The 15104-nt window shown below is 31.8% G+C and overlaps 2 protein-coding genes across 3 annotated transcripts; one reads left to right on the top strand and one right to left on the bottom strand.

The window, feature by feature from the left end:
• On the top strand, nucleotides 853-2893 carry LOC109360549 (protein ROOT PRIMORDIUM DEFECTIVE 1-like). Its single transcript, XM_019605518.1, has one exon. The coding sequence runs from the start codon at nucleotides 922-924 to the stop codon at nucleotides 2401-2403; it is 1482 nt and encodes a 493-aa protein (XP_019461063.1). The 5' UTR covers nucleotides 853-921; the 3' UTR covers nucleotides 2404-2893.
• Nucleotides 4449-7439, bottom strand: LOC109360551 (abscisic acid receptor PYL9-like). Of its 2 annotated transcripts, XM_019605521.1 has the most exons (4): nucleotides 7220-7439; nucleotides 7047-7175; nucleotides 6076-6291; nucleotides 4449-5123 (listed from the first exon to the last, which is right to left on the bottom strand). In XM_019605521.1, exons 2-4 carry the CDS (start codon nucleotides 7170-7172, stop codon nucleotides 4908-4910), a joined length of 558 nt encoding a protein of 185 aa, XP_019461066.1. In that variant the 5' UTR covers nucleotides 7173-7175; nucleotides 7220-7439; the 3' UTR covers nucleotides 4449-4907. The 2 variants fall into 2 exon arrangements, with proteins under 2 accessions (XP_019461066.1, XP_019461065.1); XM_019605520.1 differs by having other exon boundaries at nucleotides 7047-7439.

The raw sequence follows: 15104 nt of genomic DNA, 5'->3' as shown, positions 1-15104 counted from the left end.
TTTAACATTAAAATGCACAACTCATAATTGAATGTATAAGACTTGTACTCAAAATGGGGATAGTAAGATGTAAACAATTTTGCTTTCTCTAAATTTTTTTGTTTCACATACGTATCCTTGCACGGAAGGTAATCTTGTCTGATCCGAAAACATCCACAGGTACGTGAGGTTAACTCTCCTAGCAAGTATTTTTCATCCATAAGACTCGAACTCGAAACTTTATTTAAGAGAAATCAAGCATGTACCACTTAAACCAACACTCATTGGTTGTTTCCTCAAATTTGAAGTCATTAATTTGCTGGTAGATTTGTTTGTCCAATTTTGGTTATGAATTGTTAAATTAATTTGGGATTGAAATGATTTTCCCATTCTACTATAGTGATCTATATTGAGAGAAAATAGATAGGGCTTGCATATAAACCTAGAAGCCCATCCATGGCCAAATCTCCACCTTCATACTCCATCATTAAAACTAGATATAAAAAATTATATGGGCATGATGAGTATGTATGCATTAGCTTAATAGACAAAATGATATACCTTATTCATTTTAAAACATGTTAATGGTAATCCACGTGTATTGATTAATAATTTAAAAATAAAAATTATTATAATAAACTAAAAACAAACTAAATAAAGTAGTTAAAAGATAACAAATTTTTTATAAAAAATTCATTAAATCATATTAAAATACAATTTTTTAGACATTAAATCACATTACATTAATTTATTGATTTTTTTTTTTACATTATGCTTGTGGCCTTCACGGTCAAATGAATTAGAAATAAACACATTTCACATGTGCCCGCAAAAAATCAGATATAGTACCCATTTTTTCATCTATAATTAAAACACAACGTAAAACCTTGCGTATTTTTCACTTTTATCTTTTCTCTATCTGTGTTATGTAAACCTCTCTACATGGAACCTAGATTCTTGCTTCCTTCTCCCAAACCGTCTTCTTTTTCTCCTCACCCATTATTTGTCTCATCAAACAATTTTCTTTTGCTTCAAAAATCAAAGCTTTCTGTGAAACCCCATTGCTCCCTCCCACCAGAAAAATCCCAATTTTTTGGGATAAGTTTGGTTTTGTCACATGGGAATGTTAATTTGATTAAAACAAGAAACTTTCATGCCCCACTTTGGCCCATAAATGTAGCAATGAAGAGAAGGAGAGAGAATTCCTTTGAAAATGTAGCACAGAGGGACAAAAGGCTAAGATTTGTTCTTAAGCTTAGGAGGATTCTGCTTAGAGAACCTGATAGAACCATGTCAATTAAGGATTTGGGTAGATATAAGACACAATTGGGTACACTGCGTAAGAGACAATTTGTTGCTATGTTGAAGAAATTCCCTGCAGTGTTTCAGGTTATGGAAGAGGGACTTTACTCTCTCAAATTTAAGTTGACACCACAAGCTGAAAAGCTTTATCTAGAGGAATTGAAGATTAGGAGTGAAATGGAAGAGTTGTTGGTTATGAAGTTGAGGAAATTGTTGATGATGTCGATTGAGAAACGGATATTGTTGAAGAAGATTACACATCTAAGGACTGATTTTGGACTACCACAGGGTTTTCATGACACGATTTGTGATGGTTACCCACAATACTTTAGAGTTGTCGCGACGGGGCGAGGCCCTGCTTTGGAACTAACACATTGGGATGAAGAGCTGGCTGTTTCGGTAGCTGAGCTATCCCTGGAGGAAAATCGGATTAACGAAGAAAATGATTTGCTCATGGAGAGGCCTGAAAGATTAAATAGAGAGAAGCTTCTTAAGGGTCTTAATCTTTCAAGTGGTGAGGTAAGGAGGATAATGCAGTTTGGTGACATGCCTTATATATCACCATACTCGGATTTCTCAAGCTTAAGGTCTGGAACGCAAGTGAATGAGAAGCATGATTGTGGAATTGTTCATGAGATTTTGAGCCTCACTGTTGAAAAGCAAACTCTTGTTGATAACCTTTCTCATTTTCGAGAGGAGTTCGGGTTCTCTCAGCAGGTGAGGGGAATGCTGATCTCGCACCCTGATATGTTTTATGTCTCTTTGAAAGGAGAAATGGATTGTGTGTTTCTGAGGGAAGCTTATCATGGTTCCGAGTTAATAGAAAAGGATCCTTTGATGCGTATAAAGGAAAAGCTTCGTTCTATGGTTGCTGTTCCGCATCAAAATGGAGCTGATAGAAGAGATGGAGATGGCTTGGAAAAGAACGTTAGCAGAAAAGATGGAAGTGGTGAAGAGAAAGGAGAATGGTCAGATGCATACAATTTCGTGAGTGACGACAGATTTGGAGACTGTGATAGTGATGATGACTGGAGAGATCAAGAGGATGATACACCGCCAAATTTTTTCGAGGACGTTGAACCATTGGAGATTGGACAAGGCTCTTCCTTCCATTTTCCATGATTGTCAGCCCAGAGAGCAGTGGTAAATTTTACAACAGCATGCCAATAGCTTAGATTTTTAAGATTAGAATTTGTCATGCTAGAAGCATCTGGTTTCAAATTTGATTTTGGACTTGCTGATATGAAATCAGTAGCTTTGGAAAAGAGCTTGACATTGCTTCCTTTGAAAAGAATAAATATCCTTTTACTAAATTGGCGTTATCCATTGCCTATATATGGTTCCTGATCATGCCGTGTAAACAACAAAAGCAGCAGATATTATGTCAGAAGTAAAAACCAGAAAGGAAGCTGAGCTGAGAACTTTGTGTAGATGACTATATCTGTAACCTTATACTATATAATAGATCGATATTTCTTAAGCAGTGGTATAGTTAAAACTTGTATGTAGTGGGGGGAATGGAATGAATCAAAAGTTTCAACTATAATGATATCCTCCTGGGATATGTTATGAACTCCATTGCTGTATAAATTCATTCTGCAAATTTATTTTCTTTTATGTTTTTGCTAGAATGATAGAGCTATAAAATTTGCATGTTTTGTGAATTAAGTATAGGATCAAATGATTGTATGGAATTGATCTATGTGTTGGTGAATATGGTAGGGACCAGGGAGGAGAGAAAATTGAGAGTTGAAAGAAAATGAGAAATGTGATTTGGAAATAGCATTCTAATATGGCAGTCACATTTTCTTTGATGTACTATCAGTTATCATTTTATGCTCTTCTTAATTACTCACATATATTATTTACATAATGACACTCTACTCTTCTGTTTTAACTTTTCTATGTGATTTGGCTATTTTTTTTTTGGTGCTCTTTTTCTTTTCAGATCTTATAATTTGCTTGATTTTTTCAACAGTTATTGAATTAAAGATACCTAGTGTACTCGTTTACCATGTTTACCAACACAGATCAACCCATACAAATAATTTCCAAACTCTGATCAACTAACAATCATCTTGAAATATATGTGATTTTCATGAAGTTCATAGTAGTTGTTGTTACATCATTTTTTCACATTGTTGATTCCTCCTCAACATATATTTTTTTTTGCATATATTAGTGTCAAACCATTTCATTAGCGTGCACATGCAAATAAAATACATGCATAAATTTCTAATACAGCAGACATAAGGTATAATCCAAGTACAGATTATAAAGACTAACACCCAAGTTAGTGAATGATGCACATGGAAACTTACATTTGAGTGTGCCAATATCAAAGCGATTTCCACCACAAATAACCAACCATCACTTATACTTAACAATAACCTTCTCATTATATTCCATCATTTATGAAGAGGTGGTATGGTTAAATAATTGTACAAATACTTAGAAGAATTTCCATATTCCTTAATTTCATCCAGTGAAATTTTACCAAATGCTTAATAGAAAGTTTAGTTTTCGTGGATTAATAAAATTGCTAACAATTAATGAGAGATAATTCAGAAGGAAAATCTTTCACCCTTGTATATCCATTCTTCTGATTTGGCACTTAGCTGTTTTAGACATTACTTTTATCCACACTTACCCCTCTTAGATGTAGAATCACTTATTTGTTTTGGATAAAAAAACTATTCAACTAAGATTTTTGACAATCTTTTTAAAGTAATGATGTAAGATACTTGTTATCTCTTGAAAAAGTAATACTTTTCACTTTATTCCATCACATATTGTTATGGTAAGGTAGCATTACTTTTGTTTGAAGCAGTTTTTTCTTATAGGTTGCATATATCTTCATGATAAAGGGGAAAAGATGAATAAAATTGACTGCACCAACAAACTTGGAGGAATCTTTAATGTTCCTCAAAGCAAGGTGCATGATATTGGGACAAAGATCACATGTCCCCAACGATGTCGCATTCTCTGTCTCAAGCCAATTACATATTGTCACATGAATAAAAGAAAAAATTTAAAACAAAAAGTAACATTTTGATTGGTTGGGGACAGTGAATAAAACATCGTTTGAGACATATGATCTCCGTCCCATGATGCCTACCATGAACAATAAATATAGTCAATTTGTTTTGTGTTCTAAACTTAGTCCATAACAAGGAAATTGTATAATATATAACTTGCAAAAGAAGCTACACTACACATACAAAAGTAAACAAGGGAGTATCCACTATAAAGGGTCCTTCTCCTGCCAGCACATAAATCTTGCTACGAAAACATGAAATGTAAAAGACTGCAGAAGATGTCTTTTTTTTTCCAACAAAAACATTTACAAATAACCTTAGTAGCACGTCACCAACCACAAAACCATGGAAGAATAATCCTATCTTTGTAAAAGTGAATAAGAGAAACTTTGTTGTTCTGAAGAGGAATGCACAGCTTAAATTGCATGGAAGGATGGTAGGAGAAAGTATCCTTGATATAAAGAAAGAAAACATCCAAAATTTCTGGATTTTTGGAAGGAATGCTCCAACCAATCTCCACTGAACTGGGATCAAAATGTCACAGATCATACAATTGTATCAACCCATCTTCATTTCCCTTAGATGAACTTAAAGGTTAAGAGGATCGGTTCGACCCTGCACAGCCATCCTTTCTGAGACATCAGCCAAAGAACTTAGGTTGCACCTGATCAAAGCCTCCACAAAGTAACAAGTTTCGTCCTTAGTATTACCTTCTGGCACATCCACCATGAATGATTCAATCACCATGGTACCAGGTCTACCGTCAATGATCTCTGGGTGGACAGTGATTGTGGAAGAATAGTTCTGCAAATTCCGCATCATATGAATTAGTTAGTAATTTAGTATGATACTAGAGCTAGTAAAGAAATCTCTTAAAATGTCAGTAACAGCATAGGAAATGAATTAACAATATCATATTTAGCCTATACCAAGTGCATATCATTAAAATTTAAACATATATCAATACAGGTAATTTGTGAATCCAAGAGTGCTTCTTCTATTGCACAGAAACCCTGAATACATGTATAAGTGCTACTAAAAACAATCTTCCAACCTCTTATAAAAAAATTACCAAAGCTTCAACTAGCTTTTTCAGCTCTTGCCAATGCCACGCGTTTAAATTAATGGTATAATCAAACACTAGGGCATTGAAGATGGCACTTCAGAACTATTAACATGAATTTAAGCAAATGAGGGAGATCAATTGAAATAATAGGTTGAAAAAAGAGGCAACACATTATGAACATCAAGTTAATCAACCAGCTACAGTTGTAAGTACATTATGAATTACAAACCCTACAGAGCAAAAACCGATGCCAAAGAGGGGACTCTGTAGTCCACAATCCATTTAACCTATACCCCTATATACCGATACACATGAAGACGAAGGCGGGTCAAGGGCATAATTATAGAAAAGGCGAAGATCACTGAAAGTATACCAAATTACCGATCAAACAATAAAAGCAAGCAAATCACGGCTTAGTCAATGTCCAACATTTATTTCCTCACATCCTAATTATATCTATTAAAAAGGGCGGCCTAGTACAAGAGGTTGTTTCCAAGATTTGAAAACATGAACTTCAGGTCACAAGGCAAAAAACCTTACCTGTTGCGCCAAGACTCACCCTCTATTAAAACAAAATCCAGGTTACCATAAAAGATTATTAGACTGCACAATTTATTTGTTTGTATATGAAAGAATATTTAGCCTATACCACTTGGGAGCTAACAATATTTGGTTATCAAGTTGTCATACCCTCAGCCTATGGTCACCTCCAACAATCTTTATTCCAAAAATGTGTTCCTCGTCATCAAGTTGTTCCAACCTCTCAGTACTGGTTGTGGCTGGAAGGCCAGACTTAACATTCACTTCTCTAACACTCCCAATGCCAAGGTCCCCTTGCGTGATACACCGGCTCACAAATGGTTTGTATTTTTGGGGTTGATCAAATCTTCTAACCAGTGACCACACCTGAGAAGTAGAGAAATAAACTAACCAGATCAATCAATAACCAATGTGTTGTCTTTCTTTTGCCACACAATTCACAAAATAATCAAACATGCAGCCACATAAAGCATAAAAGTTGAAGAAATTTAGTAAAAATTAAGAATGTTTTGCACTGCTTTGGATCACTGAAAACTAGTCTGCGAAGTATGTGAAACTAAAATGAGTGTATAAATTATATATCCTGCTGATTTCCTTCTTATCTGCTGCACACTTTCTGTGACCAAGAGGATTGAAACATAAAACTTAATAAACAAATTCATAAAAATTAATTGACAAAGCAGAACCTTCAGTTCTATGACATGTTTTTCATCTTCAGAAAATGGTTGACACAAAAATTCCATTCAAATGAATTTCCTAAAAGATAAAGACTATCCTTCCCCATAATCAGATTCCACAACAGACCAAACAAAACTAGCATCTCATGAGTTGAAAAGTCTAAATTTTAAATACACAGACAGAACTCAAAATCAAGAAAAAGTAGAAACAGAACAAAACCAAGGTTGACACCCATCAAGGGAAATGCTATAACTCACATACCCAGATGGAGAAATAGCATTGAAAATGAAAAGGTTTCCATAGAAGTGAGCAAAACCACTCAGATCTTAAAAGGAAGGAGTAAAAAAATCATTTTTGAATCAGACCCAGAAATCAAAGACCCAATTGAGAAACAAAAAAGAAAGAACATGAAGAAGGTGATGAGAAAGAAAAGGAAAACTAACAAGGTGAACAGGGGCTTTGATGTGTTTGACAAGTGCAGAAGTGCATTGATTATCTCTAGGTTCATGCTTGTGATGCCTCCTTATATACTGTGTCTCAATAGCAATAACATCACCACCGTTCATCATCTTATTTTCCAGTGAACTTATGAGCTATAACTATTTGTTTCTTTCTTCTCTCTTCCTGAACTTGCTTTGCTTCTTTCTATGCTTGTTGTTGTTGTTGATGGATGGTGTTTCAGTTTCTCTCACACACACTCTTTTGGGTTTTTGGCTATAAAATATAAATGAAGTGAGATATGGGTGAGACAGCAACAAGTGGGGAAAGGGAGGATAAGCTTTGGTTTTGGATGCAGAGAGAGAGAGAGAGAGAGAGAGAGAGTTGGTGAAATAAAGTCACAACCTCAGCATCACTTAGCTCAGCTTAACAGATATAAAAAATTCATGTATCCACCGACATTTTGTTAGTTTAATGTTTTCATTCTATAATAATGTCCACCATAAGAATCTAGGAAAGTTTATATTTTCTATTTAACTTCTCCAATCACATCACTAAATAAATTTAATATCTATGTATAGTTAGTATAAAGATTTTACTGCACATCATTTTTGTATTATTTTTGTTTAAGAATTAATATTAGTTAACATATAAATAGTGAAGATTTGCTAGCAGTATAAAAATATTTACACTGTCAGTGTATATATTAAATTTAAATTGTATTTTATATTAAATAAATAATTTAAAATTATATATTATTTTCATAATATATTGAACTTGGTGAAGGTTCCATTCAACTTAAATTGAATTCAACCTAATCAAATTTGTAGGTGGATTCTCTCTATTAATAAATATATAAATTCTTATTTTAACACTTATAATAAATGTTAAAAGTGGTATATCCTTATATTTTTCATATTTTTTATTATGTATTTATTCTTTTTATTAATAGAGAATATATCAACTCATCAAATTTATATTGAATGATTGGATAAATGAGTTTTAATCTCACATTATGAATCACACCACAAACATCATAGCTACTTTGAATTGGAGGACTCAACCTGATACTAACATCTTAATTCTTAACCAATAACCAAATTGTTGACTCTAGGGCTTTTAATTATTTTATTTTGTGGAATTCAAATGTAAACAACTATTACATCAAATTTGTTTTATTTTATTCTTCTGCGCCATTTTGATAAAATGGAATAAGCTTTCTATTCAGTCACTTGGGGAACAATTCTAGTCCAAAGTCCATGGGCAAGTGGATTGAACATGACAAATTTGCTGTAAATAAATATATCAAATTGCTAATCACTTTAGAGTTGTACCTAATTGTACTTCTTAATTTTAAAACCACGTTGGATTGTCAAAGTTACAACTAGCTTAGATCCGGTTCCAAATTTAGAATCAAAGTCGATCTTATCACATGCTATAGTAAAAGAAGAGTTAATTAGTGTGTTATATATACATATTACATGTCTCAAATGGTGTCACACTCTATGTTTTAAGTCAATCAGAATACTCCATTTTATTATTTTTGCTTTTAAAAAATTTCTTTTATTCACGTGTCAATATATAATTAATTTGTAACAGGAAATATGACATTGTTGGAGACAAGTGATATTCATTCATATGTGCAAACCTTTAACTTTTATTTAGTAGAATCATTGATCAATGGTCACTTGAAGGTGCCTTATTCTCTCGTAAGAACATAGACCAACCTCTTCTATAATATTGTAGTGCATGGGTACCATAGATTCTTATTTTTTGCACCAATTGGAGTTCTTTTTAGCTGGGTTAGGTATATAATATGGTCTGGTTACATGCAAGTTGTTATTGCTATTATAAAAATAGAGGTAGAGGGATTATATTTGTTAAGATTTCACCTCAACACCAATTAACAATAAGATAAGTAACTCAATTTATATTTAAATTATTCCCGAGACAATGAGATAAGTGATATAAAACTAACTTCTCTTCTCCTTCACAAAATCTGATAAACTAAGTAAAGAGTTATCTTTGATCCATAACTAAATAATATTTTTTGACACCATGATAATCAAATAGGAAGTTGAATTCTATCTCGAATAAGATGGTAAAGTTCACTTCCAAAATAATAAAAGAAGTAGTTCAGTATTTAAATAAATCTAATATTTCCTAATAATATTGTCTTTGTCTAATAGGGTGAGATATTTTTGACTTGTTCAATATTCCCATCAATTATGTTGTGCCTAAGATCCATTCCTATTTTTTTCAGTTCCACAATGTTAAAGTGACAAAGGTTATCGCATTTCAGGCAATATTTAAAGGCAGTCACTAAATGGTGGGTCCAAAACTATTAACTCATAAAAGGACGGCTCAGAATCACGCCACTCCAAGATTTACACATGACTTGACATAAATACATGAGAGGAAAAATGTTTTGCACCTAACGCTGTATATGAGTTTATTATTGCATTATTTATCACTTATATTTTATTGTTACTTATTCTCTTTAAAAAATTAATATAAATAAATGATAGATATTATTTTAAATGTGTATAAATATTTATATTAATCGTGCATAGATATTACACTTTAAATACAATTTATATATAGTTTAAAAATATACTCTCTCTTTTCAAGATTTGACAATTTTAGATAATTTGTATAATGAGTTAAACCATTTATAAGTTGATATGATGAGAGTCTCTAAATCAATGACTATTTTATTTGTTTGTTATAGCTTCTCATATTAATATGGTAAAATGATTATATTGGATATACAATTAAATCGATCAAAACTAGTTAATACGAAAAATTCTAGTCAAAATTGTATTGACAATATCAATCTAAACTATTTTATTAATAAAAAAAATTATATATTTAAAATGATATAATAAGGATTCAAAACTTCAAATTATAGTTGTTTAGGACATAGTTAATCAATGAACAATTTCAATAATTGAACTACATGTTACAAATAATAATATTTATATTAAAAATGTGTCATATTTATTATAATAATATTCAAAATAATGAATTTGAGTAAATCATTAGTTGAATCATTGTCATCCTTACAATATTAATAATAATGATATAGAGAAACATTATTGCAAATACTTTAGTCAAAACCATACTATTTTATAAGAAAACAGTATATGCCCTAAAGTGTAATAGTTTTTAATAAATGAACATATCCTCTATTATTCATATGTTAATCATAATTTAGCTTTAAAAAAAAGTAATGTATGTGAATGGTATGTGAACTGTGTAAGCCTTAATTTTATTATGTTGGGTCGATTGGATAAATTAAACAACGTTATAATGTTTTTCATAAAATCATATTTATAGATCATACATAAATCTCTAAATATTTAATAATAATAATATCTGTTATACTTAAAACGTGATCTTAACATTCTTCAACTTTTTATATTATTATTTGTTATTTGAGGAAATTAGAAAATATTCTATTTTCTTTCATTCTTTATACTTTTGTATTGTATTGTGATAAATTTATTACCATATTACTTCTCTTGCTCAAATATATTAATTCTACATTGAAATTACATTTTTAATGATTACATTAACACATGTGTATTAATTTAATGTGACAATTAAAATGAGAGGCAAGGAATGGTAACGTTTTTTGTGAAATCAATTACTTTATTCGTCTCATTTTAATTGTCACTTTAACATTTTTTTTTCCATTTTTTATCACTTTATAAAATTAAGAAATATTAACTAGTTGTTAGTATTTGCTTATTTATCATATATTTGTATGCACTAAATGTTCAAACAAAATTACTTTGAAAATGGTAATAATTTTGATAATCTCAATCTTAAACTATTTGCCCTTTCGGTAGAAATTTAGAATTGTTTAAATTAGTCAAACTCAAATATGAATTAGTTTAAAAAATTTATATTATATAGTAAAATTTATTATAAATGATAAGATAATAATAACTAACAAAATAAACATAAATGATAATAAATTCAAATAAAATAAAAATAACTAAATCTTATATAGAATAATTTTCTGCCAATCCAAATATCATTTGATACACGAAGCTAATACTTAATAACCTTTATGCTTAGTAATGCAAATAATTCTATTAAAGATGAAAGTAACCAAATAATTATATGGGTTACACACAAAAACATCCAAATGTGTTATGAACTTCAAAATCTATAGATATAATTAAATCAAAGTGATCATCGAACTCATTGTTAATATAATTTATTATCGGGACAAAATTAACAATCAAAATGATAGCCGGTGAGAAAATAAACTACTAGTATAATCACAATTGGAATGATAATTGACGGGAAAGTTATTACTAACATAACTCGTCAATGAGAGAAAAGATACTATCGAAATGAACGTCAATGGAAATAGAACATAACACAATGATATAATCACTATCTGAATAATCGTCAATAAGGAAAGAAATAACAATAACATAATTTGCGAACATGAGAAAAAAGACATTAATAAAATAATTGTTGATAGGAAGACAATCATTGGTATAATCACCATTAGAACTATCATCCATGGGAAGAAACCAATATTAATATAATTAATTGTTAGAAGACAATTAATCGCCAGAATGATCATCGATGAGAAGAGAAACAAATATACATATACAATGAAGAAAGTAAATTATTGTGTTGGAATATAATGATATTTTTTATTTGGATGTTTATTGCATGAATTTGGAATTGTTAGATTGGAGAAGAAAAAAATGACATGAATAAGCAGAGTTCCAATTTTTTGACACATCGGTAGCAGAATAGTAACCAAACATATTATGTTAGGTGAAACGACTATAATATCATGCAAAAATTTAGGCTGACAAAAATTAGTAAAACTCAAATATGAGTTAATTCAAACAATTTATTATATATGTAAAATTTGTTACAAATAATAAGATAATAAATATTTATTATTGATAAATTCAAAAAGAGTAAAACTAACTAATTTCTAAATAAAATAATACTCTATTATTTCAAATACTATTTAATGTTTTTGTTAATGTAAGAACAAAAATCCAGTCTTTTTCATTATATTGTTTGAGAGAAGCCCTTTTTTTCTTTAATAATGTACATGTGGCACATATTAACTTCACTCACCAAAATACATTGCACCTGCCAAACCGGACTCCTAGGATGTCCTAATGTCCAGATAGGAAATATATTTAGAAAGCAAATAAAGTAAGGATGATAATGAAATGATACTGACATTCCAAAAACTGTTCACACTACATTTAATTCATCATTATCTTTTATTTTACAATGAAGACTATGAATGAAGAATTAAGAGTGCTAATAATCTAATGATGGTGAGTTTTTAAATGTTACTTTAAGGTTCTTGATCAATGAGTTTTTACTCAAGAGTACTGAATAGAAAGAAAAGGATGGTTGTGCATGCAGCCAAAACTCATGCTGATGTTAGAATTTAGATATCATCTAAAAGAGTTCTAAATCATGCGAACACGAAAAGTGGAAGTAAAAAGAATTGAGTTACCTCTTATCATTGTTATATTTTCTAGTAAGCTTCGGACTCCGACTTTTTAGAGATTAATTTCAAGGTTCTTATGAAAAATTCAAATCCTGAACTTTGTCATATTCTCAACCCATCTTTAATTTTGGATTAACATCAAAGGATTATCCTTGGCATATAAAGTTTAATCTGTTGTGAAGCTATAAATGCTGCTCAATGCCACAAACTTATTAGAGAAAAAAGATGATGAGTAATTTAGGAGTAGGAAGAGCAATAATGTTCAAGACAGGTCCCATTGCAAAGAAAAATGTTAGGTTTGGGCTCCCTTCCTATATGGAGAAAGACCCAATTGGACAAAGTCCACTTGTCTCACTTAATTTAATAGATAGGGGTCAGATGTGGCAAGAGGGTGTAGGCAATTTATGCAAAAAGAGGCAATTGAAAAGTGTGAGAGAAGATAAGAAAACTCAACCCGCAGGAACTCCGAGCAGCCGTGAGAAATTCGTGACTGCATCTTCGTTCACCGTTGGATCGGACTGAAATTTGGACAGCAGGTTCACAACTATAGTACTTCATTCTGAACGATTGGATCGGTGAGACGACGTCCGAGGTAGTATAAATCGAGTTGTTACAGCAGCTGCCATACTGGTTTTTTCTGGTTTTTCTTGTTCTCATTTTCAAGCTTGTTACTCTGTTGTATGTCGTATTGTTGAGCACGTTTTGTGTTGTATTTTGGAGACACTCTTGTATTCCTATTTTGATTATAGTGGTGCTTGATTGACTGACTTGTGCCCGTGGTTTTTACTTCTCACTTTGGGAAGGTTTTCCACGTTAAAATTCTAATGTCCCTTGTGTGTTACTGCATTATTTGATATTGCTCCTCATAGATTCTAGCAAGTTGGAGAAATAATTATCCGCTGCATATACTCTGTTAGAGTTTACATTGTTATTGTGTTGAATTTTCCATCAGAGTGGCATCAGAGCTCTTTGGGGTTTGAGGTTATTTGACTAGCTTGAATGATGGAGGCAAATACACATAGAATGATATGTTTGAATGACACTAACTATACTTGTGGAAAGGAAAAATGAAAGATTTATTATTTTTGAAGAATTTACATATTCATGTGTTTGCTACTGAGAAGTCAGGGTCCAAGTCTGATGAAGATTGGAGTTTTCAACATCAACAAGTTTGTGGTTTCATTCGGCAATATGTAGATGACAAGGTCTACAATCACATTGCTAATGAGGATAATGCAAAATCTTTATGGAAGAAAATTGAATCTTTGTATGCTTCTAAATCAGGGAATAATAAATTATACTTGTTGAATTCCTTGATGAATTTGAGGTACAAGGAGGGAGCTTCTATTTCAGATCAATTGAATGATTTTCAAGGGGTCCTTGATCAATTATCAGGAATGAGTATCAAGTTTGATGATGAAGTGTGGGACTATGACTACTGAATACTCTACTAGATTCTTGGGAAACATTTCGAGTTTCAATAACAAATTCAGCCCCCGATGGTATTGTCTCTTTGGAGAGTATAAAAGGAAGTATTCTTAATGAGGAGATGAGAAGGAAGGCACATAGTAATTCATCTCATTCTGAGGTGTTTATCACTGTAAACAGGGGAAAAAGTCATAGAAATGAACTGAAAGGTGATAGAGAAAAGGGCAGAAGTAAGTCCAATCTAGATACAAGAATGTGGAATGTCACTATTGGCACAAAGCATGTCACATACAGAAAAATTGTTTTCAATGGAAAAGGGAGAAAAAGACAAGAATGACAAATAGAACGAGAAGAATCATGGTGATGATGATCGTGTTACTACTACTACTCTACTACTACTTGTGATGATCTTATTATTCTTCGTGACCATGATTTGGTTAATCTTGTATCAGATGAGAGTATGTGGATAATTGATAGTGGTGCTACACTGCATGTTACACCAAGGAAGGAGTTCTTCACATCTTACACTTCTGGTGATTTTGGAGTGTTGAAGATGGGTAATGATGGTGTGNTCAAAGGTAGTTGGTATTGGTGATATTTGTTTGCATACCAACATGGGAGTGCAGTTGTTGCTGAGAGGAGTTAAACATGCTCCAGATGTTCGTTTCAATTTGATCTCTGTGCATATGCTTGATGATGGTGGTTATGATAATCACTTTGGTTCTGGAAAATGGAAACTCACTAGAGGTAACTTGGTTGTGGCCAGAAGGGAGAAAATTTCTAAACTGTATTGGACAAAAGCTTTGGTTGCTAAAGAAAGTGTGAATGCTATGGATATGGAGGCTTCTTTGTGGCACCACAAACTTAGTCATATTAGTAAAAAAAGGTTGAATTGTTTAGCCAAAAAGGGTGTACTTCCAGGATTGAAGAGTGCAAAATTGGAGAAACATTCTCATTGCATGGCTGGTAAGCAGACTAGAGTATCCTTTAAGAAGCATCCCCCTTCAAGGAAGTCAGAGTTGCTTGAATTGGTGTATTCTGATGTTTGTGGTCCATTGAAGGTAAAGTCATTTGGTGGTACACTTTATTTTGTTACTTTTATTGATGATTGCTCAAGGAAGCTTTG

Source organism: Lupinus angustifolius, chromosome LG11 (assembly GCF_001865875.1).
Source record: "Lupinus angustifolius cultivar Tanjil chromosome LG11, LupAngTanjil_v1.0, whole genome shotgun sequence".
Classification (NCBI taxonomy): Eukaryota; Viridiplantae; Streptophyta; class Magnoliopsida; order Fabales; family Fabaceae; genus Lupinus; species Lupinus angustifolius.
The sequence above is the reverse complement of the archived record's forward strand: the minus strand, read 5'-3'. Positions and strand labels throughout refer to the sequence as shown.

What these genes read in the sequence shown, in the direction of transcription:
- LOC109360549 (XM_019605518.1), top strand. Translation starts at nt 922, where the DNA reads ATGGAACCTAGATTCTTGCTTCCTTCTCCCAAACCGTCTTCTTTTTCT.
- LOC109360551 (XM_019605520.1), bottom strand. Translation starts at nt 7,172, where the DNA reads ATGATGAACGGTGGTGATGTTATTGCTATTGAGACACAGTATATAAGG. An exon ending in TCAAAGCCCCTGTTCACCTT is followed by an intron (nt 6,292 to 7,046) that starts GTTAGTTTTCCT and finishes TCTACTTCTCAG; the next exon opens with GTGTGGTCACTGGTTAGAAG. An exon ending in GAGGTGACCATAGGCTGAGG is followed by an intron (nt 5,124 to 6,075) that starts GTATGACAACTT and finishes CGGAATTTGCAG; the next exon opens with AACTATTCTTCCACAATCAC.